This window comes from Gavia stellata, unplaced genomic scaffold (genome assembly GCF_030936135.1).
Source record: "Gavia stellata isolate bGavSte3 unplaced genomic scaffold, bGavSte3.hap2 HAP2_SCAFFOLD_150, whole genome shotgun sequence".
Lineage (NCBI taxonomy): Eukaryota > Metazoa > Chordata > Aves > Gaviiformes > Gaviidae > Gavia > Gavia stellata.
Window position 1 is genome coordinate 10090 of NW_026777245.1, and position 25111 is coordinate 35200.

The window sequence follows — 25111 nt, forward strand, 5'->3', positions numbered from 1 at the left end:
ACCTCTTCTGCCACACAGCTGCCGTCAGGCCACTGCTTCTCCTAAATGTGGCATAGACTGCGCAAGTGCAGGCTTTGAACGGGAGACATCTGAAAAGCTTTCTTAAACCTTGCTGCACGTGTTAAGTCTCCCTCGTTAAGGTGGTGGGAACCTGAGCTTGCAGGTCACGAGAGGGTATGGTGAATGAGTCCCGTGCTCATAGAGGAGCCAGAGCAGCCAGAGGCCTGCTCTGCAGTCGAGGCACTTGTCCGCTGTGCAAAGGGCTCCCCACTCCGATACTGTGATACCCACCTCACTGGGGTTGCCCGAGGGCAATGCTGTTGGGCTCCCAGCGCTTGGTTGGCGTGTGGCTCCCAAGGAAGCCACTTCAGGCTCCCTGTGGCACAGAGGCAATGTGCACAGCTGTGGAGGGTGACAAATTATTCCGATGGTGCAAGCGCAGGAGCGTGAACAGTTACAGAATGAGTGAAACCAGAGCCCACCGCATCAGCTCTTCTGCAAAATGCTGCCTGACTCTGTGGCAGCTCAGCAGTCAGCACCCAATGCCCACGTTCCGCGACAAAGTGATACACGGACACCCAGAAACGCAGCGCTTATTCAAACACACCATTTATTGGCAACTTTGCACAGAGTAAAGCTCCCAGAGAGAATGGACTCTCTCGAAGAGTCGGGGGCGGTCGCTGTCCAGGTGGTAGCGGGAGTCTCTGTCACAAGCCTCCTTGCAACAGCCTCTTCAGCTGTATCGGCTCAGACTGCCCAGAGTGTGCTTTTGCTGTGGAGGAAAGGTCTGTTCAGCAGTTCCCACTGCCAACTGAGCAGTGTCTTCTCCATATGCGTTGTGCTCAGTTCTGCAGCACCAGCCTCCCGGGGAGTGTCTAGGACGGGTAGACTCTCCACCCGGACTCCAGTGAACACACGGAGGCACATCAGCAGTGCCTCTTGCTTGGTCCTTGCACAGCTGGAGCTGCCAGCAAGAATGTCTGAGCCCCTGTGAAATGCCTTCCCGGCCGCAGCCAGTGCGAGGGGAAAGCAGGGCGAAACTCGTCTTTGTCGCCACCATCGTCATCACCGTCTGCTGCGCTGGGGACACCATTGAGAGGAGAACGCTGCTGCTCTTGGCAGAGGGCTGCTGCGCGGGGTTTTCCCTTTTCTTCCTGTGTCCCGCCTACTCCCCTCTTTTCCCTGGGGTATGAGGTGGTCGTGTGCCATCAGCTGTGAGCCCCGCAAACACAGCTCTGCATGAAGACCTCTTTCATTGTCCATAGAACAGCAGCCTCGTGAGCGGATCTTGCAGCTCGTCGAACTCACGCAGTGCCTCAGCGTGGGCAGCAGGATCCTGTGCCAGGTGCTGGAAGAGGTTGAGTGGCTCAGCCGTTTGGAAGGCTGGGGCAAGGTGATCTCCTCGGGCATGGTCTCATTGCCAAAGAAGAAGTGATCAAGGTTTTTCTGCTCCAGGCAGCAGCGCAGGTACCGCATGATATCCTGCAGCCGCGGCAGGAAATCCCTCCTGCGCCAGCCTGACAGGGGTATGGAGGTCAGGAGGTGCATCACAACTGTCTTCAAAGTATAGGTGGAAAAGCCTGTGCCCACCAGGATGCGGGCGCAGATCTGCAGGCGTTTGAGGTGGCAGCTGTCATGCGGGGCCTGCCTGGCGATATGCCTGAAGAACTTCACCTCTGCCACAGCGTAGCTCTCTGGCCCTGCCGTGCTGCTGGTAACAACTGCCTCTGCCTACTCGATGCTCAGGAAGATGTCCGACTTGCCTTGCTGCACCCCAAAAATCATCTCAATCAGGAGGGATCTCTTGAAGGCATTTGTGATTTGGAGCTGGCAGGAGCGGCTGCGGGGCAGCACCGTTAGCCTGCATTTAGATGACAGAGGCAAAACTTCCCAGGTTGTTGTCAGCAGCTCTTGGAACCAGCAGGCAGTTTTCTCTATATCTAGGTAGGACCCGGTGCAGAGGGTGCGTAGGAGGCTGGGACCCTGTTTTTTTCTCAGCTCCTCCTCGTTGTGGTGGAGGAAGCACAGCATGTCCCCCACCAGTCGCTCCCTCATGCAGGTACAAACCAGCTCCACGCGGAGGAATGAGTTCTTTGCTGGTAGCTCCCCTGCAGTGCTCAGCTTCAGGTGGAAGGCGTGCCCAGTGGGGGCCTTCAGGGGTACCATGAAGCGGTAGACAGCATCATGCTTACGAGGAGTCCAGACATTGATGGCTCTGCTCACACTGATGGCTGGCTGCAGGTATGGTATGAAATCATCCCTGGAAAATATCTGACATGCAGAGAGAAGATTGTCCACCAGGTCCTTAACGAGTTTGGAACTGTAGGTCAGGTCCTGCACGTGCTCCTGGAAGCGATTTTTCAAAAATCTTCCCACTTCTAATGAAACAGCGGGGTTTTCTTCTTCCTCCTTCTTATCCTCCGTGCTTCTGGAGCTGCTCTCCTTGCTGCTGTTGGCTGGCTGACAGCTCCCTTTCCTGAGCCACCAGCAGAGCCCAAAGAGCAGGACCAGGACTCCAGCAACGGCCCAGAACTGCCACTGCTGCAAGGCAGCAAAGAGCAGGGCTCCCCAGGCAAAGCCGCTCTGCTCCTGGCTCCTCTGCTCCAGCTCCTGCAGCAGCCGAGTCATCTCCTGGCTCAGCTGCTCCGCACGCTGCTGCATGCACTCGCGCGTGGCCTCATCCAGCTCATCCCTGACCATCTGCGGGTACTGGATGATGCTTTGCACAATGAGTGCTAGGAGATTTGCAGCAGCCATGGCCTGCAGGAGGAGGGAGAGAAGGGGTTCAGTGGGGCTGGGAGGGAGGGAGCTGCTGGTGGTGGGGGGGCAGGGATGAGAGCCGCAGGGATCTGGGGACATGTAGGAGAGGTGGCGAGGCATCGTGGGAGGCAGGAGGGCCTGCTGTCAGCCCCGGCGGCGGCAGCAGCACAGTGCCCTGCCCAAGGCGCTCCCACGAGTGTCTGGGCCCTCGAGGCAGGGTGAGAACCCACCCCCCTGGGGCTCCGCGTTCCTGCCCACGCCCTCCTCCAGCTCAGCCTCCCCCCGCGTGCGCACTCACCGCTGGCCCAGGCCGGACTGGGGCAGCGCTGCCTGCTGGCGCCCCTTATAACCACCCCCATTGTGACTCGTGCCCTGTGCTGTCACAGGCGCCAGAGCGCATCACAGGCACGCCCGCCAGCCAGCCCCAGCCTTTGGCCCTACCCCGGCTCAGCGACTCACAGCTGCCCTGGGCTACTGGTTAACGCTGGACTAGAGTTAATTTTCTTCACAGGAGCTTGTGTCGTGCTTTATTTTGGATTTATTATCATCTGCCTGCCAACAGCAACCTCATAATCATAGAATACCCTGAGTTGGAAGGGAGCCACGAGGATCATTGAGTCCAACCGCTGACTCCATGCTGGGCAACCTTAAGGTTAAATCGTATATCAAAGAGCCTTGTCCAATTGCTTCTTGAATACCAGCAGGCTTCGGGCCGTGGCCGTTTCCTGGGGAGATCTTGTTCCACTGCCTGATACCCTCTCAGTGAAGCACTTTTTCCTAATATCCAAGCTGAAGTGCCCTTGACGCAGCTTTAAGCCATTCCTTTGCATCCTATGACTGGACCCCAGAGAGAAGAGATCAGCCCCTCCCTCTCCGCTCCCCGTCCTGAGGAAGTTGTAGGCAGCAATGAGGTCACCCCTCAGTCTCCTCTCCTCTAAGCTGAACAAACCCAGTGTCCTCAGCTGCGCCTCATAAGGACATGCCCGCTCGTCCTTTCACCATCTTTGTTGCCCTCCTTCAGGCACATTCTAACCCTTTTATAAGCTTCTTACACCATGGTGCCCAAAACTACGCACAGTACTCGAGGTGAGGCCGCACCAGTACTGGGTGTAGTGGCTCAATCCTTTCTTTTGACTGGCTAGCTCTGCTGTGCCTAATGTGCCCCAGGAGATGGCTGCGTCAAGGGGAGTGCATTCTCCACCCCTTATTCCATACCATTTACGTCATGCTCATGTCTCATGCTATCCAAAACAGTCTCTCTAACCACCACCCCCCTTCCCATCCTTTGATACAATACACAGATACCATTCCCTTAGTCTGTGGATCACCCCTGTGAAATGTCTGTAAAATGTCCATAAATGTCCACAAAACGTCCATTGAGTTAATTTAGTCCATGACTTTGGGCTCCATCTGTTATGGTGGTCACTCAGGACAGGAGAGATGTTGTATGGCATGGGGTTATTGGGCACTAAAGCCAGCTCAGGTGGGGTCACTGCTGCACTTGCACTGCTTCTTGTAAGGCTTGTCCTCCCTTGGTTCATGCAGTTCTTGCTGTAGTTATTCCTATAACATGCAACTCCAATCATGGGCTACAACAATTTAAAGGTATTTCCATTACAATCTCTACCCGTCTTCCCTTTGGACCAGACCACAGGGTTTAACATTGCAATGAAGTCCTCCCCTTGCCCCTGCTCCGGCTTGGACTTATCCACAGATTGCAGTCCCTTAGGGTTGTACCTGCTCCAAGTGGAGCCTTATCTGTGCACCACAGTCTCTTCAGGGGTATACCTGCTGCGGCATAGAGCTATCCACAGCCACAGTCACACTGAGGTGCACCTGTTCCAGCATGGCCTTATCCATGGGTCACAATACCTTCTGAGATATACCTGCTCCAGCATGGCCTTACCCACAGCCACAGTCCCTTCAGAAGTAAACCTGCTCCACCATTACCTTTCCCATGGCTGCAGTCTCTCCAGGGGTGTACCTGCTCTGTTGTGGGCTTATCCATGCCCACACGCTTTGAGGTGCTCCAGCATGACCTCATGCACAGCCACTGATGCTTCCAGGTGTACCTGCTGCAGCATGGACTTATCCTCGGCCACAGATGCTTCGAGGTGTACCTTCTCCTGCGTGGGCTTATCCTTGGGCCACAATCCCTTCAGTGGTACACCTGCTGCAGCACAGACATAACCCCGGCCACAGACGCGTCGAGATGTACCTGCTCTGATGTGGATTTATTCACAGCCACAGACGCTTCGGGGTGTCCTGCTCCCATGTGGACTCATCCAGTCCCTTTCACTCGAGTTCACACTGGAGTTCCAGCCTGTCCAGTACAGCAGCACAGAAAGAGCAGCGATGCCCTGGCCATCTGCCAGCCCAGGCGCATGGCCATTGCTGTTATCAAAATGTTCCTAGGCACAGCAGAGCAAGATGATAAGCAGTATGGCAGTACAGCAAGCAGCGAAAGCAAAAAGCAGCCACTAATGAGCGCTAGACTCTAATATACAGTAAGGCAAGCAAACCCCATGGCAAGCACAGGAGCCTGCCGATTAATAGCTAAACAGCAATAACAGCTATAAATTCGATCTAGCACATTCTAATCAAACCTGTCGTTATCTTGAACCCTTCGAGCGCCACACTGGGTGCCAAAAAGGACTGTCGTGGTTTAAGCCCAGCTGGCAACTAAAGACCACACAGCCACTCACTCACTCCCCCCAGGTGGGATGGGGGTGAGAATTGGAAGAGTAAAAGTGAGAAAACTCATGGGTTGAGATAAAGACAGTTTAATAGGTAAAGCAAAAGCTGCACAGGCAAGCAAAGCAAAACAAGGAATTCATTCACTACTTCCCATCGGCAGGCAGGTGTTCAACCATCTCCAGGAAAGCACGGCTCCATCACGCGTAACGGTTACTTGGGAAGACAAAGACCATCACTCCGAATGTCCCCCCCTTCCTTCTTCTTCTCCCAGCTTTATATGCTGAGCATGACATCATATGGTATGGAATGTCCCTTTGGTCAGTTGGGGTCAGCTGTCCCAGCTGTGTCCCCTCCCAACTTTCTGTGCACCCCCAGCCCACTCACTGGCGGGGCGGTGTGAGAAGCAGAAAAGGCCTCGACTCTGTGTAAGCACTGCTCAGCAGTAACTAAAACATCCCTGCTTTATCAACACTGTTTCCAGCAAAAATCCAAAACACAGCCCCATACGAGCTACTATGAAGAAAATTAGCTCTACCCTAGCCAAAACCAGCACAAATAGTTTCATGCCGCGACTGAAGCCAGCCATTGGGGTGGGCAGCGCCTTAGAAGGTTGGAGTCTCCGTGAGGATGATGCTGTCTCCAGCCTGCTCGTGCACCTGCAGCCCCGCTGTGGGCATGCCTTCCACCTGAAGCTGGGCACCACGGATGATATGCCGGTGAGGGAGTCCAGCTTCCACGTGGAGCCAGAGTGCACCTGCACGAGAGAGCAGCTGGTGGAGGACATGCTGTGCTTCCTCCACCACCTCAAGGAACAGCTGGGGAAAAATCAGGAGCCCAGCGTCCTAGGCACCCTCTGCACCGGCAATGATTCTGTAACTGAATCAGTGATTCTATAACTGTCCGTGCTCCTGCGCTGGCACCATCGGAATAATTTGTCACCCTCCACAGCTGTGCGCATTGCCTGTGTACCGCAGGGAGCCTGAAGTGGCTTCCTTGGGGGCCATACGCAAACCAAGTGCTGGGAGCCCGACAGCATTGCCCTTGGGCGACCCCAGTGAGGTGGGTATCATACTGTTGGAGTGGGGAGCCCTTTGCACAGCGGACAAGTGCCATGACTGTGGAGCTGGGCTGTGGATGCTCTGGCTCCTGTACAAGTGTGAGGCTCGTTCACCTTACCTTGTCATGACTCGCAAGCTCAGGTTCCCACCACCTTAACGAGGGAGACTTAACACGTGCAGCAAGGTTTAAGAAAGCTTTTCAGATGTCTCCCGTTCAAAGCCTGCACTTGCGCAGTCTATGCCACATTTAGGAGAAGCAGTGGCCTGACGGCAACTGTGTGGCAGAAGAGGTGCACTCGTATCTGCATTCGGGACACCTCCAGTGGAAATCCAACGATGGTATATGGGCGAAGATTTACAAGATCTTTGATAATTATCACATCAAAAGAACTGTCTGACTGTCCATGTCCGAGTGCTAGAGAAGGCCAGACTTCTCCCAGTCTTCAAGTTAGACATTGCCGAACATGGCCAGTTCTTCCATGATACGCAAAGCTACCAGAACCTTCCTCACCTAATGATGTATCTTTGGAAAATGAAGTTAAAATTAAGGTGAGATGCTATCTGCATCTTTCACATCAGTGGTTTTCATTCTGTGGCCTAATCTTTCTCCCCAAAATTTTGTTTCATTGGAAAATGGCCATAATAACGCTGTATTTACCATGCATCTTTGGTGTTTCAAAGAGCTATAGCACATTATGGTTTTGGTATATGAATGCAAGAAGAGAAACATGTTATTTAAGATCCCCTTGTGAATTTTTTCATTTGAATACAGCCATGGTATTCTTTTTTAGTGCTTTGCATCCCTCCAGCTTCAAAGAGCAAGCTTTGAGCTACAGTTAATGATCTTTTGCTGATCTCTCCTCTTGAACCTGTTGCTAGTTTCTTGGGGCTTGTTTCCCTCTTGTGTACCTTTGAGCTTTTGAACCAATGTAAATGCTTACCTAGCAGGTTCATCTCGCCAAGTTCTTTTGATCAAGGACAAGGCTGAGAATCCGGGGAACAAAGAAGAATGACAAGCACTGATTGACTCCATGAAGACAATGCAATCTGCTCAGCCCTCTGCATCCCAACAGATTGTTACCACAAAGTCAGGCTTGCCAATGACCCAGGCCATCACATTAACTGGTTCCCGTTCCAAGAGGGTCCGGGTTTTCCAGGCTCTTTGGCAATTTCCTGTCACTTCCTCAGACTTGCTTACCCTTCTGCAGTCTCTTCTCAGAGAGAAGAGTATCCTAGATTTAATTTTCTCTCTTTTGTATTCGGTAAAAATCCTGATACACTGACAACTCTGGTCACAGCAGCATTATTAAAAACTTTTCTTGACTAGTCTGTTTTCTGACTCCCAGAGGATAACTGGCACAGATAGCCAGATGCTGCAGGATGTCTGTCCCAGCTGTGTTCAGGCACAACTGAACACCCACAGTACAGCCCCTGGGTCCCAGCAGTGCCCCAGCCAGCAGCTGTTTCTTGCCCAAGAGCATGCTGCAGGACCCGCCTGGCAGCACTGGCAGCTTGCTGCCAGTTGTCATCTTTCCCTGAGTCCCTTGGCTGTCATGCTGCAGAGACACGATTCCTCTCAAGAAGGGAATTACTACAGTCCAGGGCTAGCTCCTGGGAGTCCCAAGATGCCAAGGAAGGAGGACTGTCAGGAGCAGGCTGCCTAAGAAGGAAGGTTGTTGTCTGGTTTTCTGTGCCACTGTGAAGACCTTTAAATGCCGAGAGTCTGTAGGCACAAGGGATGCTCACGTTGCAAGCTTACAAGCATGAGAAAAGCTCGCAAAGAAAGAAGTGCTTCAGGCAGTACATAGATTCATCCATGCCTGACACTATTCACTGTGTAATAGCCAGGTCGCAGTTGCATGTGAGCCTGCGGGCTATGACAGTGGCCCTGAGCAAGCATGCCAAGAGGTGTGCCTAGGTGCAGAGGTGGTTAAGGACAGCACAATGTCTAGAGAGGATCCCATAGGTTATACTGTCCCTGTCTGTGTGCAGAGGCTGCTCTGGGGGCAGTTGGTTTCAAGTCGGGGGTGCCCTGGCTTGGCAACAGGCTGATGCCGCAGCTCTGTCGACAGGTAGCAGGATCACAGCCATACGCTGCACCACACCACAGCTGTCTGGCACCACATGTCTCCGAGTAGGAAGGCTGAGGGAGATCTAATTGCTGTGTTCCACCACCCAGAGCCTGTCTTTTCTGAGAGGTGCACAGTGAAAGAACATAAGGAAATGGTCACACATTGCACCGAGGGAAGTATGCCATGAGAGCAGATAAGCCCTGGAAGAGATAGCCAGAACGGGTGGAGAATCTCCTTCTTTGGCATCTTTAAAAGTTCAGCTGGACAAGACCCTGAGCGACATGTCCTAACTTTGGTGTTGGCCCTGCTTTGAGTAGGGGGCTAGACTAAAGACCTCCAGAGGTCTCTCCCAACACAAATTCTCTATGTTACTCCGATTGTGACAGTGAGGATCAAATGGCCTTGGTGACCTTGTTGTGTGGGTGAAAGACCTTATAATGCAGGTGTTTCCATTGCTCTGGAGGCCTTCAGGTAGAGCTACCAGTAATGAAAGCATTGTCCAAAGATTGTTGGAGGGGGCACTGTTGATGCTGGGGGGAGTCTTTTCTTTGATAATGACAACAGCGTAGATGAGCTTGTACAAAACTGCATTAGTTGAATCCCTAATGTATATGATGAACAAAGAAAGAGCCAGCACATGTCCCCTGATGAGCTGTTAGTGATGGCAGATATATCACTGAGCAAAAGGAGTTGCTGTTTACAGTTGCCAACACTGTGACCAGGAATCACCCAGCACTTGGGCAGTTTTCCATGCTGGGCTGCCTGGCACAGCAGCCCTTACCTCCTGCATACTAGAGCTCTTATCTAAGTGTCAGCCAGCTAGCAAAGGCAAGTGATCAGCTTTAGCATTTTCTTCAGTCATGGAAATCAGCCCATTTCCTTGACAGCTGATAGTTATCTGCAGGAATTTGGCTTTGCAGATCTTAAATAACAAATCAGGAAGTCTGAAGATCTCTGTTGAAGAAAGCTTTGGCATAAGTCTTTAATAGCCTGGCATAAGATCACAGCGTAAAAACCAAAATGACCCATGTTAGAAGACTGAATGTTCTGACCACAGTTATGAGTAACAGGTATTTATAGGAGAACTGTAAGAAAGTGTAGAAGTGAGGGTCATCTAATGGTTTTAGCCCTAAGCACAACAGGAAGTACAACCACAATCACATGGTAAGGCATTTCCATGGCAACTGATAACATTTTCCATTAAGCTGGAATTAATTTCAGGCTATAATCTGCCTAAGGACACAGAACACATAAGGATGCAGTAAGATAGCTAACGCCGTATTTAAAAAAGGAAATGGCTGGACTGTGGGTGTGATGGGAGTGGGAAGGAGCAAGAGCAGGACTCAGCGTAAGAAAACCCTGTCCCAGCGTGTCATGTCACGGGCAGGAAATGCTCCCTGCCCTCCATTACCACCGGATCTCACTATGTGGGTTTCCCTGCAATGGACTGGGCAAATAATGCAGTTGGGAGAAGTCTGCATTGCTTCTCTTTCCCTGGTCCCATAACTGCATCATGGGTCTCTCCTAGCTTTGGAACAAAAAGTATCAATTAAGTGCCTTACCAGACACGCTGCCTCCATGGTTGCCAGGGCCCTGACCAGCCCCCCAGGGCTTCTCTCCACCCTGTCCATGGCCCAGGACCCCCCTCCAGCCTAAACCAGGGCTGTCAGTCCTGTCCCAGTGACACTGCAGGTTGTCAGTTTCCCCCAGCCTTGCCTGGCCTAGCCATGGGCCCCAACGAGCCAGGCCCACCATTGGGCCAACATCCCAGTCTGTCCTCGGCCTGGCCCCGTCCCCACAGACCTGTCCGGCCATCCCTGGACTTGACTCTGAGCTGCAGATCATCCTGCCTCACCAACATGATCCTGCTTGATGATCTGCAGGCATGATTGATCCTGCTGAGGGTCTCCAGGCCTGCTCTGTTCCCTGGATGGGAGTGGTGGGACAGGCCTTGGTGTTAGCACACTCAGCTCCTGACCCTCGGGCCCTGAGGAAGCTGCCGGCCCTCCCTGCACCCTGGCACAAGTGTCCACAGTGCTGTGATACCTAGGTTCTGCTGCAAGTCCTTGCTAGGAAACGACACCCCAACCCACTCACAGCCTCCTGCACCCTAATAGGTCCTGTTGTTGCTGTAACTGCAAGCACAGATTCAGTGGCAGTGGGGCAGTCCCAAGGGGAGGCTGAACTGGGCCAGCGGAAGTCCTCCTGTCAATTTATGAGTTGTGGAGAAGCGTTACTGCTTGATAGCTGGATCTGTTGGTTTCCCACAACTGAAAACTACAGTGATGAGGCATTACATCCTCTTCTTCAGCTCCTTGAGGAACGAGGGGCATTGAATAGGTCTGTTAGACCATCTGGCCCAAGGTCTTGGGGAATGTGAGAGAAGAACTGCCCTCACCAGTGATTTATTTTGATTAACTAGCATCTAGGAGGGTTGTATTAACTTGCATCTAGGTGGGGGATAATGGCTGCTAGTTCATCAGATAGACTGTCCCCATTTGCCTTCCCAGCTATCTAGACAGGTTATCACCCTGATTATGAAGCAGATGTGAGTTGCCAGCATCAGCCCTTGGATGAGGATGTTGTACCTACAGCAGCTCCCAGCACTTAGGAAATGCTTAGTTTCATGACTGGGGTGAGTGACATCAGGCTAACCCAGTGTGCAGATCCCTGGGGTGGGACGGAGTCAGTGATGGCGCTTTGGCTCAGCCCAGATCCCTCTTCTCTCAGTGACTCTCACTCAGTAGCTACAACAATTGGCACACCTCCAGCAGCCTCCACCAAGAGCGTGTTTTGCAGCTTTTAATCTAGGCAAAATAAGGAGAGGAACACAGTCACAGCTAACGGAAATTATTCTTACCTTTATGAGGAATGGCTTCAAGTGGAGCACTCCACTGAGTGAATATGGATTCCCCCTTTGATTTTTCCCCAAAGCAACTTATTTGTGAAGATCCCAGTAGTGAAAAGATACTGTGCTTTCTTTCCCTCTTTCCTTCTGCAAGTGTCAACCCAAGTATGAAAAAGATGCTGTCTGATGGGACACTCCTCTCATGTCAGAACAATCTGTAGTGATTACTAAAGATTCGCAGGCAGATATGAAGAAACAGACTGAGAAAAGATGTGTATTCCCTGTTGCAGAGCTAGAGGAAAACAAAGGTCACCAATCTTCTGAATGCTTCCTTGCAGTCAAGGGCTTCTGGAGATGCATGCACAAATAGCAAACCTGCTATCTTGGAGATGGGGCTAGAGGGAAACCCAGCTTAGTATATATACACTTCAGAGGAGACAGCATGAGAAAGATGAGGTTTCCTAGCACCTTACCCACCCTGCTGCAACTGAAGTCAGTATCAAAGTTCTCACCATCTTCCATGAGTTTCATTGTTTTCCATCCATTTTCCCTGAGATGTATTGAGGAAAGAATCCACCTGTATTATTTTCATGTCTGCTGTGCAGACGAGGAAATGCTGCATTTGTACATGTAAAGGGATTTCTCTTGTCTGAGAGACAGAAAAGGGTGAAGCCATAGGTGTCATTATTTGTATAGATTGACACGCGGAAACGAACTTCGTAACTCACACACAGTTATAAAGCAGGCATGTTTATTGTGGCGCCGGGTGCAAGGGGATTTCTCCACAAAGCTTGCACACAGGGTTAAAATCATGACAGGTATTTAAAACAGTTAACAAAGTTAGTTACGCCTACTGGTGCTACCCCTTAATTAACTATTGGTTAATACTTTTCTTACTTCATCTTAAAGTTACAGTTCTCTTTTAATTCACCACGCATGCTCAGAGAGTAGGGGGCTAAATTGGGTTGAGGCTTCTCTAGCTAGGAGGTGTGTTTTTTAGTATTAAAATGAGATTATAATGAGACAAGTTAACTCTAGGGCATTATTTTGGCAGTCTTTTCTATTTTTCTACCATTCGTCCTTGTGCTAATCATTATTGCTAGTTAGCAGAGAGTCAGTGGAGACAGTCTTTATCTCTAATATGACTAAGTACCGGGTGCAGTTGTTACAAAGTATCTTCTCTACACTTTTCTTTCTTACTTTTAACCCTTGTTTCTCAAGATGCCCTGTAACATTCCCCCCTTTTCTTTCCCTTAAGCAAATTCTTTTGCTCTTAAAAGTGGTTCGTTATGTTTCATCATTACTTTTAGTGTCCATACTTGCCCAATAATTTCCTTTAGTTTACACCAAAGGATAAGATTCACTATTGTTAATGTTGAGGTGGCTATTAGTAACACCAATATTGGGTGGGTCATTATGTTCAAGATTTTGGTAGCTGACGGGGAATAACCCCTAAACACATCCCACCAATTGTGCTCTCCGTCTGCCTTCACTCGTTCCACTACTTGGTGTATTTCCTCTGTATCATGATGGACAGTAATTAAAGTCTTTCTTCCACTTTCTTGAACTTGTTTTAACAATCTTTTTAAATTTTCATGTTGTAATAGTTTTCTTATTAGAGTGAGATTCATTCCAATAGGGGTGGGCTGTATATCCTGAATCTACGTATAATTAAATTGTAGCAATTGATAAGTAGTAACAGGAGCTGTGTAGTTCAAATCACATCCTGTAAGACTAACAAAGTTGTCCACCATTTGATCATCTACTTGTACAAGATCACATTGAGATCTCAGACAAACACATCCCATACCCCTGTAAATTATGATGGTTCTTAGGGTCTCGTTGGGATGCACCTCAAAGTGACAAACATTTTGTTCAGTGTCAAGACAAATATCTTGCCCTTTGATGGTGTTTCCTTCACAAATAAATCCTTGTTGGTCTCGTACGATACAGGCCTCGACATCAATAGTTTGCCACTTATTCCTGTTTTTCATAGCCCATACCCTATGTCCTAGGGGATAAAGTACAGTTCCATGGTAATTTAATCCTAGTGCAACAATTGGGTATATGTTATACACTAAAGCTTTGTATATTGTCAGTACAAAAGCTGTAGCTGTGTTGTTAGTAGGGTCAAAGGTAAAATTAACCAAATGCCACCACAATTGGAATCTCCTTTCAAATTTCGTTGCGTTATTCCAAATCACCTTTCGGATTTCTTTTGGTAGGATTCCGTCTTCACCTTCCCTAATGATTGCAGCTGCTATTGTCTGTAACCATAATTGAGCTTGGATACAACTGAGTGCTGTAGAAATGTTAGTCTGAGCCATGTCTAATGCATTTATAATCAATTCATTGTCCTTTTCATTAAGTTTTTCCCACTGTGGTAACATATTTGCTGTAAGCCATTGGCTGGTTCCTAAAGTTAGGAGGGAAGATCTTAAAGGGTTCTGTATTTTGTTTAGATCACTGGTCAGCGTTGGGAGTTTGTTCCTTATTATCTCAGTATCTATACTATTTAAAACTCCCAGTCCTGTTCCTACTGCACCATTCACGTCTCCTTTTTCTCATTCGGGAGGGAAGGGTCCTCTTATGTAACCATGACGTCCACCCTATGTGTAAGGGTCTTATAAATGATGAACAGGCTGGTTGAACGGTGGAAATATCGTTCTGTATTAATAATTCCACTCGCTTAAGAGACCATATTGGATTAGACATTACCTGTTGCTGACCAACATATTTAATTACGTATGGTCCTGTCAGATACACATACGGTCCTATTTGCTCAGGCTCTGTGGGACTTGATTTAGTAGCCTGAGTCGAGGAAGTGTAGGCAGGGGGAGTAGCGGTTTCCTCTGGTGTCTGCAACCGAAATCTAAAAGTTAGAGCTTGGGCCCCCTTTTGAGTTGCCCCCAGACATATTATGGTCACCGTTTGAATTGTATTGAAGGGATACCGACAAACGTCCTTTCTTTTACATATTGTGCTACCTGTTCTATTGGCAGAGTCCCAGACAGAATCATTTTTGACAGGAATTTGGGTCTGGAGAGGAAGCGGCTTACTTACATTAAGGAGTTTACAACCTATCTGGACCTCCTTTCCTTTCTCAATCATCCAGGTATAGACCAATTCTATTCTTTCCCATTCAGTTGGTCGCAGTGTCATGTTATTATTACATATTGCCACAGTTGCCAAATTCAACCCGTTCCTGAGCTTCCCATATACCCAAAATAAGCGTTTGTCCAAGGCCACTCCCAACAGTGGCTACAGTTCAGTAGAGTCATAAGAATCCATATCACCGCTTTCGAATGCGAAGCTTCAATGGTCCCATAGGTGTCAATTCCCATCATGGCTTAGGGGCTTTCTTCACTCTGGTGTGATGTACCCACGAGATCTGCTCTTTAATCTTGATCGCTGTAGGGGTTGTCAGCAGCACCTGGAAGGGGCCTTCCCATTTCGGTTTCAGAGGTGAATCTGTAAAGGACTTCACATACACATAATCACCAGGCTTAATATTATGCACCGGCCCATCAAGACCTCGGGCTCTGGTTCCTAAGACAAGTTTCTCTATCTCCCGAAGTTGTTTTTGCAGGTTTACAATATAATCAGATAACATTTCATCTCCAATCTGAGTTGATATTCCCGCCTGTACAATATAGGGCCTCCCGTACAGTATTTCAAAAGGGCTCAACTCCTCTTTAGTTCTGGGCTTAGTTCTAATTCTCAGGAGTGCCAGAGATTGTGGCAATCCGGCCTTCTCCTGCCCAATTTTACAATCTGTAACTTAATTAAGTGGTTCATCTTTTCCACTTGACCACTTGCTTGTGGCCTATATGAGGTATGTAACTGCCAATCTATTCCCAAGAGTCTACTAACTTGCTGAACAATTTTTGCAATGAAATGTGATTCTCTGTCCGAGGAGATTGTTGCAGGAATTCCAAATCTCGGTATTATTTCTTGTAATAGTGCTTTAGTTACTTCTCTAGCCTTATTAGTTCGGCAAGGGAATGCTTCTGGCCAGCCTGAAAAGGTGTCTGATAGAACCAGCAGATATCGAAACCCCCCTTTTCTTGGAAGTTCTGAGAAATCAATTTGCCACTGCTGCCCTGGATAGTTTCCTTTCCCTATCTGTCCAAGTTGGACTTTAGGGCTTACCTTAGGATTATTTTTCAAACATATTTCACACTGCTGTGTCACTCGTTTAACAGTGGTGTAGAGGTTCCGGGCAACTATACGCTGACTCAGATGTTTATACAAGGCCTCAGCTCCCCAGTGGGATTTCCTGTGTTCTGCTATAACTATGGCCCACAATAACGCAAATGGGATTATTATTTTGCCCTGCGGAGTCTTTGCCCACTTACCTTTCTCTACTTCTCCCCCTACATCTTCAACTAATTCCTGATCTTCTTTGGAATACCTGGGTTCACAATCAATTTGTATTTTACCGTCTGGGACCAAAGACTGCACCTCTCATTCACCTTTCTCAGCTGCTCTTTTGGCTTCTCGGTCTGCCATAGCATTGCCCAATTCTTGAGCGGTATGTCCTTTCTGATGAGCCTTGCGATGCATGATAGTCACTTTTTCAGGTTGCGGTACTGCTTCCAGGAGCCTAAGAATTTCTTCAGCATGTTTTATATGTTTCCCTTGGGTGGATAGGAGTCCCCTTTCTTTCAATATGGCTCCATGGGCATGGACTACCCCAAAAGCGTATTTGGAGTCTGTCCAGATATTAATCTTTTTGTCTTTGGCTAGCTCCAACGTTCGGGTTAAAGCGATTATTTCTGCTTTTTGTGCCGTAGTATTTGGGGCAAGGGCTGCGGATTCTATTACCTGATTCACGGTGGTTATTGCATACCCTGCTCTGTGGACGCCTTGTCGAACAAAGCTACTTCCATCTGTGTACCAGGAATCCTCAGCGTCTTCCAGTGGCTCCTCCTTTAGATCTGGTCGGCTGGAATAGACCGCTTCAATCCTTTCCAGGCAGTCACGTGATACCGGTTCTCCCGTGGTTCCACTGAGGAAAGTTGCTGGATTGACAATATTAGTAACAATTATTTCCACATCATCCTGTTCCACCAGAACAGCTTGATATTTAAGGAATCTCTGTGGTGAGAGCCAATGCCCCCCTTTTACCGCTAATACTGTGGATACAGTATGAGATGTCAGCACTGTAATCTTTTGGCCCAATGTAAATTTACGTGCTTCTTGAAAATTTAGCACCAATGCTGCTACCGCCCTTAAGCAGCTAGGCCAACCTTTACTTACTTCATCAAGTTGTTTGGAGAAATACGCCACTGCTCTTCTATATGGTCCCAAGTTTTGGGCTAGGATTCCCAGAGCTATTCCCTGTTTCTCATGGGAGAGCAACCAGAACGTCTTAGTAATATCTGGTAACCCCAAGGCAGGGGCTTCCATTAATTTCCTTTTCAGTTGCTGAAATGCTCTTTCTGCTTCCCCATTCCAGGTGAGGTCTTTTGGATTAGATTTTAACAGTTTATAGAGTGGTCTTACCAAGAGTCCGTAGTTATAGATCCATAGACAACACCATCCCGTCATCCCTAAAAACGTACGGAGTTCTTTAGCCATCTGTGGTCGAGGAGTTTGGCAGATGGCCTCCTTTCTTGCTGTTCCTAGGGTCCTTTGGCCAGCAGTTATCTCGTACCCGAGGTAAGTTACCTGCTGCTGAGCTATTTGGGCTTTCTGTGGAGAGACTCGATAGCCATTAAGTCCAAGGAAATTCAGCAGACTAACTGTCCATAGTATACATAGTTCTTTTGTTTTAGTGGCTATCAATAGATCATCTACATATTGTAACATTATTCCATCTCCATGTGGTTGCTCCCCCTGTTCCAAGTCTTTAGCTAGTTGGTTCCCAAAAAGAGTGGGGCTATTTTTAAACCCCTGTGGTAACACAGTCCACGTTAGTTGTGTCTTTCTCCCAGAGTCCGGGTTTTCCCCCTCAAATGCAAACAGCAACTGGCTCTCTGGAGTCAAAGGTAGGCAAAAGAAGGCGTCTTTTAGGTCCAATACGGTAAACCAGGCCAATTCAAGTGTCAACTTAGTTAATAATGTATATGGGTTTGCCACGACAGGATGCAAATCCTCAACAATTTTATTAATAGCTCTGAGGTCCTGTACCATTCGATAATTACCATCTGGCTTTTTGATAGGTAGAATGGGAGTGTTATATTCCGATTCATACTCTGTTAGTATCCCATATTTGATAAATCGGTTGATTATTGGTCGGATTCCTTCCCTATCTTCAGTTCTGAGGGGATATTGCTTAATTCTTACAGGCCGCGCCCCCAGTTTGAGCCTGATCATTATTGGGGAGGCATTTTTGCTTTCCCTGGTATTTCTGAGGCCCATACTCCTGGATATACTTGGTTCTGGATTTCGTCAGGTATTTCTGAGCTAACAGGAGTATCTATGAGGGCCAGACTCAGAAGTTCAATTAGCTGGTCATCCCCCACTCGAAGCTCTATTTTTCCTTTTTCAAATTTTATTTCCGCTTTTAGTTGTTCCAGTAAGTCTCGCCCCCAATTGAGGTTTTGGTGAGTTGGGCATATATAAGAATTTGTGTATCCCAAATTGTTTTCTCAATCTAAATTTAAGAGGCTTTGAAAAGTACGCCTTTTCACTTTGGCCAGTAGCTCCTTTACCGTTACAAAATCATCATCCGTAGGTTTTAAAGCTTGGTTAATAGGTTTCATCTTGAGAAAATAAAATCAAGGACAGGGTCTGCCCTTTCTCTGTGATTCTAAGCAGCTGTGCTGCTGCCTCCGAGAAGCACCTTTGAGGCAGGAGAGGCCCCCTTGGGCACACACCACGCAGCACCGAGCTCAGGCCTCGTCACAGTGGTTTTACTGGGCTCCAGCTCCGTTTCCTAGCTGGGGGAGGCCACGGGACCATTTCCCTGCTTCCACCCCATCTGGGAAAGGTGGTACCGGCTCCCCCTCAAAAACAACATCAGTTGCAACAAGATATTGTAATTCAAGGTTCCGTTAAAGGGCCATTTCTCCTCATCATTTTTATTAAAGTCTTTCTGCTCACACTCCCTCCTGGCAGCTCTCCTATCTCCTTCCAGTGAGCTAAAATACAGCCTAGAAGGCTCCTTTTCAATATTTTGCCACTTTGTTTACCTCCCATAATGAACACCCTGCCCACAGGGGCTTATTCCTCAGCCTAAGAATACAACTGGATTGAATTGACAACAATAATACCTTGTCCAAGGCAAAAGATGCAAGGGTGTACTCGCCCCACAGCGAATGCACCTAAATTCAAGACAATTGTCAAAAAGGAAATAATGTACTTATGACACTCCAAACACTTAGCACAAACAAACAAGCAGCACCAATGGCAAATCAGACAGTGCTCCACGCCAAATAAATCCGTCACTATTCTGTTCTACATTCCCCCCCCCCCCACATTCCAGCGACATTCTTACTGATTCCTTATACCTTTTATATTTTCACAAAGCACCTGCTTCCTTGACACTCACTACGCCAAAAATCATCTCGTCCCCAAACCGTACTCAAACGTTCTGTTTACAACCAAAACATTCAACAACATCATGAAAAATCCTGATATCTGTGTATAGGACAATAAGGGTTAACAATCAGTTCGGTTAACACAGTCTGTCATACGCTTCGTCCGTCTCCGGCCGCTCTCCTCGCGGAGAACATGGAACCGCGGATCAGGACCCCGCACTCGCCCCGCAGTCCGACTGCGTCTCACTCACTCAAACACTCACCCAACTTAAAACAACTAACAACAACATTAATTGTATATAATGAAGCACTTTTCACAAAATACACAGTACCGGGCACAAAACTTCTTAAGTATATAGATTGTAGTGACTATCATAAAATGCCAGTTATAGCCACAATAATATAAATTTCAATTCCCATGGGTTATAATAGTTGGTACAAACGATAGCAACTCTGCGTACTTCCCTTAATCAGGGATTCCCGCGTTCCTGTAGCTATCCCATACTCCCGCAATTTCAGCGAAGAGCACCCCCCGCGCGTACTTCCCTATCCAGGGATTCCCGCGCCCTCACTACTGGATTCCAATCCCTCCTGGGGCGAGCACCAATACTCTTTACCTCACGTAGGACATCTCCTCACGACTTACAGGTTCCCCTTCCTTAACATACCTGGTCCGCTGATGGTCCTTGTCTGTCCCTGCAGTGATCGGGCGAGCGAGGGAGGTCCTCCGAGAAATCTCGGGGCGCGCCAAGGATGTCCCCCTCTCAGCCGGTCCCGCAGCCGGGCAGAGAGGGTCCCATCTGGGGTGCCAAAATTGACACGCGGAAACGAACTTCGTAACTCACACACAGTTATAAAGCAGGCATGTTTATTGCGGCGCCGGGTGCAAGGGGATTTCTCCACAAAGCTTGCACACCGGGTTAAAATCATGACAGGTATTTAAAACAGTTAACAAAGTTAGTTACGCCTACTGGTGCTACCCCTTAATTAACTATTGGTTAATACTTTTCTTACTTCATCTTAAAGTTACAGTTCTCTATTAATTCACCACGCATGCTCGGAGAGTAGGGGGCTAAATTGGGTTGGGACTTCTCTAGCTAGGAGGTGTGTTTTTTAGTATTAAAATGAGATTATAATGAGACAAGTTAACTCTAGGGCACTATTTTGGCAGTCTTTTCTATTTTTCTACCATTCGTCCTTGTGCTAATCATTATTGCTAGTTAGCAGAGAGTCAGTGACGGCAATCTTTATCAGCAGAGAGTCAGTGAAGACAGTCTTTATCTCTAATATGACTAAGTACCGGGTGCAGTTGTTGCAAAGTATCTTCTCTACATTTTTCTTTCTTACTTTTAACCCTTATTTCTCAAGATGCCCTGTAGCAGGAGTCTGATCCACGCTCAATCCCTTCCAGTCTCACTCGCAAGGTCCCATCTGGGTCGCCAAAACTGTTACAAATCTGTAATATAAAAAGTCATCTACACAATGTACGTAGGTGAGCAGGTGCTTCTTTATTGCAGCGCTGGACACACAGGGGATCACTCCACCTAGTACCGCGTGCTTAGTTTCTCGGCTGCAAAAGTTATATACAATCAAAGTATACATATTCATCATATGTCCAAGAAACAGTTAACACATTCATACAATTTCCGAGAACTCATTAATCTATGTAAATGCTCGTGACCCATGTGCCTCCAGGTACACAGCTGGTCGGCTAAGATCCTCTGGTGGTCGTCCATAGTCTTCCTCATGGCATTCGCTAGTTGAACCCAATCTTTGCGCATGCTCAGCTTACTTGCAAAATTCCATTCTTGGAATCTTCCTAAGTTTTCCTCCGTTTACTGACCAGGCCTACAATTTATCATTCTCTTGACTAGCAAATCCTACCTATTCACAATGCTACATTGTTCAGCAGTTAGTTGATGGTTAAATCACAGATAAGTCATACCTAGTTATCATTACACAAAATACATAATTTAATTTTTCATTAATCGCTCTCTTGATTATACCATTCTATCAATATCCTTACTTGAAATAATCAATGTTTATTTCTATTAATACCTATTGTTTGGCATTCTTGATATTCAAATCAAGATGGGAAACGTAAGGAAATTTCCAAGCAGCATCACTGGTTCCTATCAGGTCACATTGTTACAGGACTCAAACAAAACTTCTCTATTGGATTCTTCATTGTTCCATCCTGTTACGATTAGTTCCTTACTATGGAACAGTGACTACCTGGTGAGGTTCCTACCAGTATAGTTTCAAACTTAACAATCCTAACTTATACATTTCTACATTATTATTTTATTTATTAATCAAACTTAACTTTTCTGTATGATCAAACGGTGATTATTTGAAAATTAGAGTATTTGCAAGATCGTAGTCTTCACCGACTGCAGCGCTGGGGAGACCATTGAGAGGAGGATGGTGCCGCTCTCGGCAGAGGGCTGCTGTGCAGGGATTTCCCTTTCCTTTCTGTGTCCCACGTTCTCCCCTCTTTTTCCCTGGGGTATGGGGTCAGGTGAATGCCATCAGCTCCCAACAAACCTGGCTTCTCAAAGGTAGAGCCATGATCAGAGAAGCCAAAACCTTGAGTACCAGCTACGCAGCCAGGCATTCAGTGCTCAGTTTGTCTGCTCCTTCCCGAACCCCTTCCTCCTCCTGGTGAGATAGAGGAGAACACCACCTGTGCTCCTGATCCTTTTGGCCTTGCTCCGAGGGACACGCAGCCTCTTTTGCCGCTTCTAAGTTGCCTCGTCACAGTATTGTTTGACCCTACTTTGCGTAGCAGGACTGGATGATATCTTGTACCATTCAGCAGGCTTGGCAGCCTCTCAGTGGCGTCAGGAATGTGAGCTGCTGGTGGGCAGCAAACTTCTCTAGACAAATTGTCTGGATGGCAAACAGGCGCTTCAGTGCCCCTCAGTAAGGAATCTCCAGTTGCTAATAGCTTACGCGCTTTCCTGGTGGCACTGGTTCTAATGCGGGCGGGTGGGTGGCTCACCTTTGCCTGCTTGACTTTTCCGGGATCCTGTCCCTTACTCACGTGCTCTGAATTCTCCAATCCCAGACTATCATGCCTGCTTCCTAGCCCCTGGAACACCTCTGTGAAACCCTCCCCGTATCTGGCATCATTGATAAGTAACTGTAGCAAGACCAACTCAGGGTCGTTTAGATCAAGAAGGAAGCAGGGGGATGGTGACGCCGCAGATTTATAGCTGCTTTGCAAAATAGTAGTACGCGTGTGTTAAGTAGCGATTGGTCAAATCCTGTTGTACCTGGTCGCCCAGTGTCGCGTTAAAAAGAATGCAGTTTGGAAATTTGTCTGTCAGAGTCCCAGGACTTTCACTGACCCATTTATCAGAGCCCCAACAAAAGGACTTGCACTGAGCAGATGCACAAAAATCGAAATTAGTTATTTTATTGAAAGCGACAGAAACAGATTCGAGATTGCCGTTGATAAATTCACTAACTACAATAGTGCTACTAATTAAGGTTAATATTGCTAGCAAACTTGATAGTAATACAAGAACCCGGGGATGACTTTCACCCAGAGGGTGAGAGGCGCAGCGCTTACCCAGAGAGGCGTCCCTGCCTGGGGTGGAGGAAGAGAACACAGCCCGTCGACTGGTCCGTCAGGTATCGAGGTTCTTCTCTCCCACCTTAACAATCATTTTCTCTGTCTTTTATCCCCAAAACTATGAGGTTCCCCCCCCATATGTGACGTGTAGCATGATTTGGGTGGAGAGACGAGTGCTATAGTCATATATGTTTAGCATGACCTCTATAATCTTCATTAGCATATGCAGGGGTGTGAGTTGTAATATGCATTTCACAGGTAATGAGGCAAAGGTCAGTTATCGGACACGAAGCCTTTTCAAAGAACAAAGGACCTCTCACATTCCTGTTATCTTACTGTCTTTGCTGACCATAAGCAGGGCTGTCCTGCCTCCACAGGGCCCCCTCCTTATCTGCACCCTGTGTTAGCCGGGTGAGTCTCCACTTCCCCGGGTCGCACAAGAGATAGCAAGGGCAGTCTTAACAGATCTTTGTGCACAGGAATCCCACCTCATTATCCAAATTCCACACCCAGGAAAGGTATAAGAACCTCGTGTAAAACCTCGTTCGGGGTGCCCCAATTTGAATAGGACACCTCATGCGCACGAATAAAGAATTGCTCTTGTAATTCTGTCCTTTGCATCCTGGGTTCTCCCTGGGTCGGCACGGGCCCCTACAAAGTGATACACAGACACCCAGAAACGCAGCGCTTATTCAAACACACCATTTATTGGCAACTTTGCACAGAGTAAAGCTCCCAGAGGGAATGGACTCTCTCAAAAAGGCAGGGGTGGTCGCTGTCCAGGTGGTAGCGGGAGTCTCTGTCACAAGCCTCCTTGCAACAGCCTCTTCAGCTGCATCGGCTCAGACTCCCCAGAGTGTGCTTTTGCTCTGGAGGAAAGGTCTGTTCAGCAGTTCCCACTGCCAACTGAGCAGTGTCTTCTCCATATGCTGCATGCTCGGTTCTGCGGCACCAGCCTCCCGGGGAGCGTCTAGGATGGGTAGACTCTCCACCCGGCCCCCAGTGAGCACACCGAGGCACATCAGCAGTGCCTCTTGCTTGGTCCTTGCACAGCCGGAGCTGCCAGCAAGAATGTCTGAGCCCCTGTGAAATGCCATCCCGGCCGCAGCCAGTGCGAGGGGAAAGCAGGGCGAAACTCGTCTTTGTCGCCACCATCGTCATCACCATCTGCTGCGCTGGGGACACCATTGAGAGGAGAACGCTGCTGCTCTTGGCAGAGGGCTGCTGCGCACGGGGTTTTCCCTTTCCTTCCTGTGTCCAGCCTTCTCCCCTCTTTTTCCCTGGGGTACGAGGTGGTTGTGTGCCATCAGCTGTGAGCCGCGCAAACACAGCTCTGCATGAAGACCTCTTTCATTGTCCATAGAACAGCAGCCTCGTGAGCCTATCTTGCAGCTCATCGAACTCACGCAGTGCCTCAGCATGGGCAGCAGGATCCTGTGCCAGGTGCTGGAAGAGGTTGAGTGGCTCGGCCGTTTGGAAGGCTGGGGGCAAGGTGATCTCCTCGGGCACGGTCTCATTGCCAAAGAAGAAGTGATCAAGGCGTTTCTCCTCCAGGCAGCAGCGCAGGTACTGCATGATATCCTGCAGCCGTGGCAGGAAATCTCCCCCCTGGTGCCCAGCTCCAGGTGGAAGGCATGCCTACGGGGGGGCCGAAGGGGCACAAGCAGGCAGTAGACAGCATCATCCTCATGGGGACTCCAACCTTCAAAGGCACTGCCCACCCCAATGGCTGGTTGCAGCACCGGGAAGAACGTATTTGACAAGAGCACTTGGAAGACACGGAGGAGGTCACGCACCAGCTCCTCCACCAGGTTCCTGTAGGCCAGCTTTTGCACTGGCCACTGGATGCGCTTTGCAAACACCCTGCTCACATCCCTCTCATCATCAGCATCTTCTCCTTCACTTTCTTCCACCTCCTGCTCCTCTTCCTCCTCCTGCTCTGTGTTGCTGCTGGAGCTTTCCTCTTCCCCGCTGCTGTCCACCTCACGGCTTCTTTTCGTGCGCTGCCAGCAGAGCGCAAAGAGCAGGACCAGGACTCCAGCAACGGCCCAGAATTGCCACTGCTGCAAGGCAGCAAAGAGCAGGGCTCCCCAGGCAAAGCCGCTCTGCTCCTGGCTACTCAGCTCCAGGCTCCTCAGCTCCTGGCTCCTTTGCTCCAGCTCCTGCAGCAGCCGAGTCATCTCCTGGCTCAGCTGCTCCGCACGCTGCTGCATGCGCTCGCGTGTGGCCTCATCCAGCTCATCACCGACCATCTGCGGGTACTGGAGGAGGCTTTGCACAATGAGTGCGAAGAATTCTGTGACAGCCATGGCCTGCAGGAGGAGGGAGAGAAGGGGTTCAGTGGGGCTGGGATGGAGAGAGCTGGGGGCGCGGGGGGCGGCGGGGACAGGGACGGGAGTCGCAGGGATCTAGGGGAAGGTAGGAGAGGGGGCAAGGCATCTGGGAGGCAGCAAGGCCTGCTCTCAGCCCCGGCGGTGGCGGCGGCACAGCGCCCTGCTGCAGGAGCTCCCACGAGCGTGGTGAGAACCCACCCCCCTGGGGCTCCGCGTTCCTGCCCACGCCCTCCTCCAGCTCAGCCTCCCCCCGCGTGCGCACTCACCGCTGGCCCA

The 25111-nt window shown here is 49.0% G+C and overlaps 1 protein-coding gene across 1 annotated transcript; it reads right to left on the bottom strand.

The window, feature by feature from the left end:
- Window positions 1–1252: 1252 nt before the first annotated feature.
- On the bottom strand, window positions 1253–24811 carry LOC132321851 (inositol 1,4,5-trisphosphate receptor-interacting protein-like 1). The gene is given in 4 exon segments (XM_059835262.1): window positions 1253–1389; window positions 1392–2144; window positions 24145–24352; window positions 24752–24811. Coding segments are annotated over 4 exon segments (1158 nt in total).
- Window positions 24812–25111: the final 300 nt, after the last annotated feature.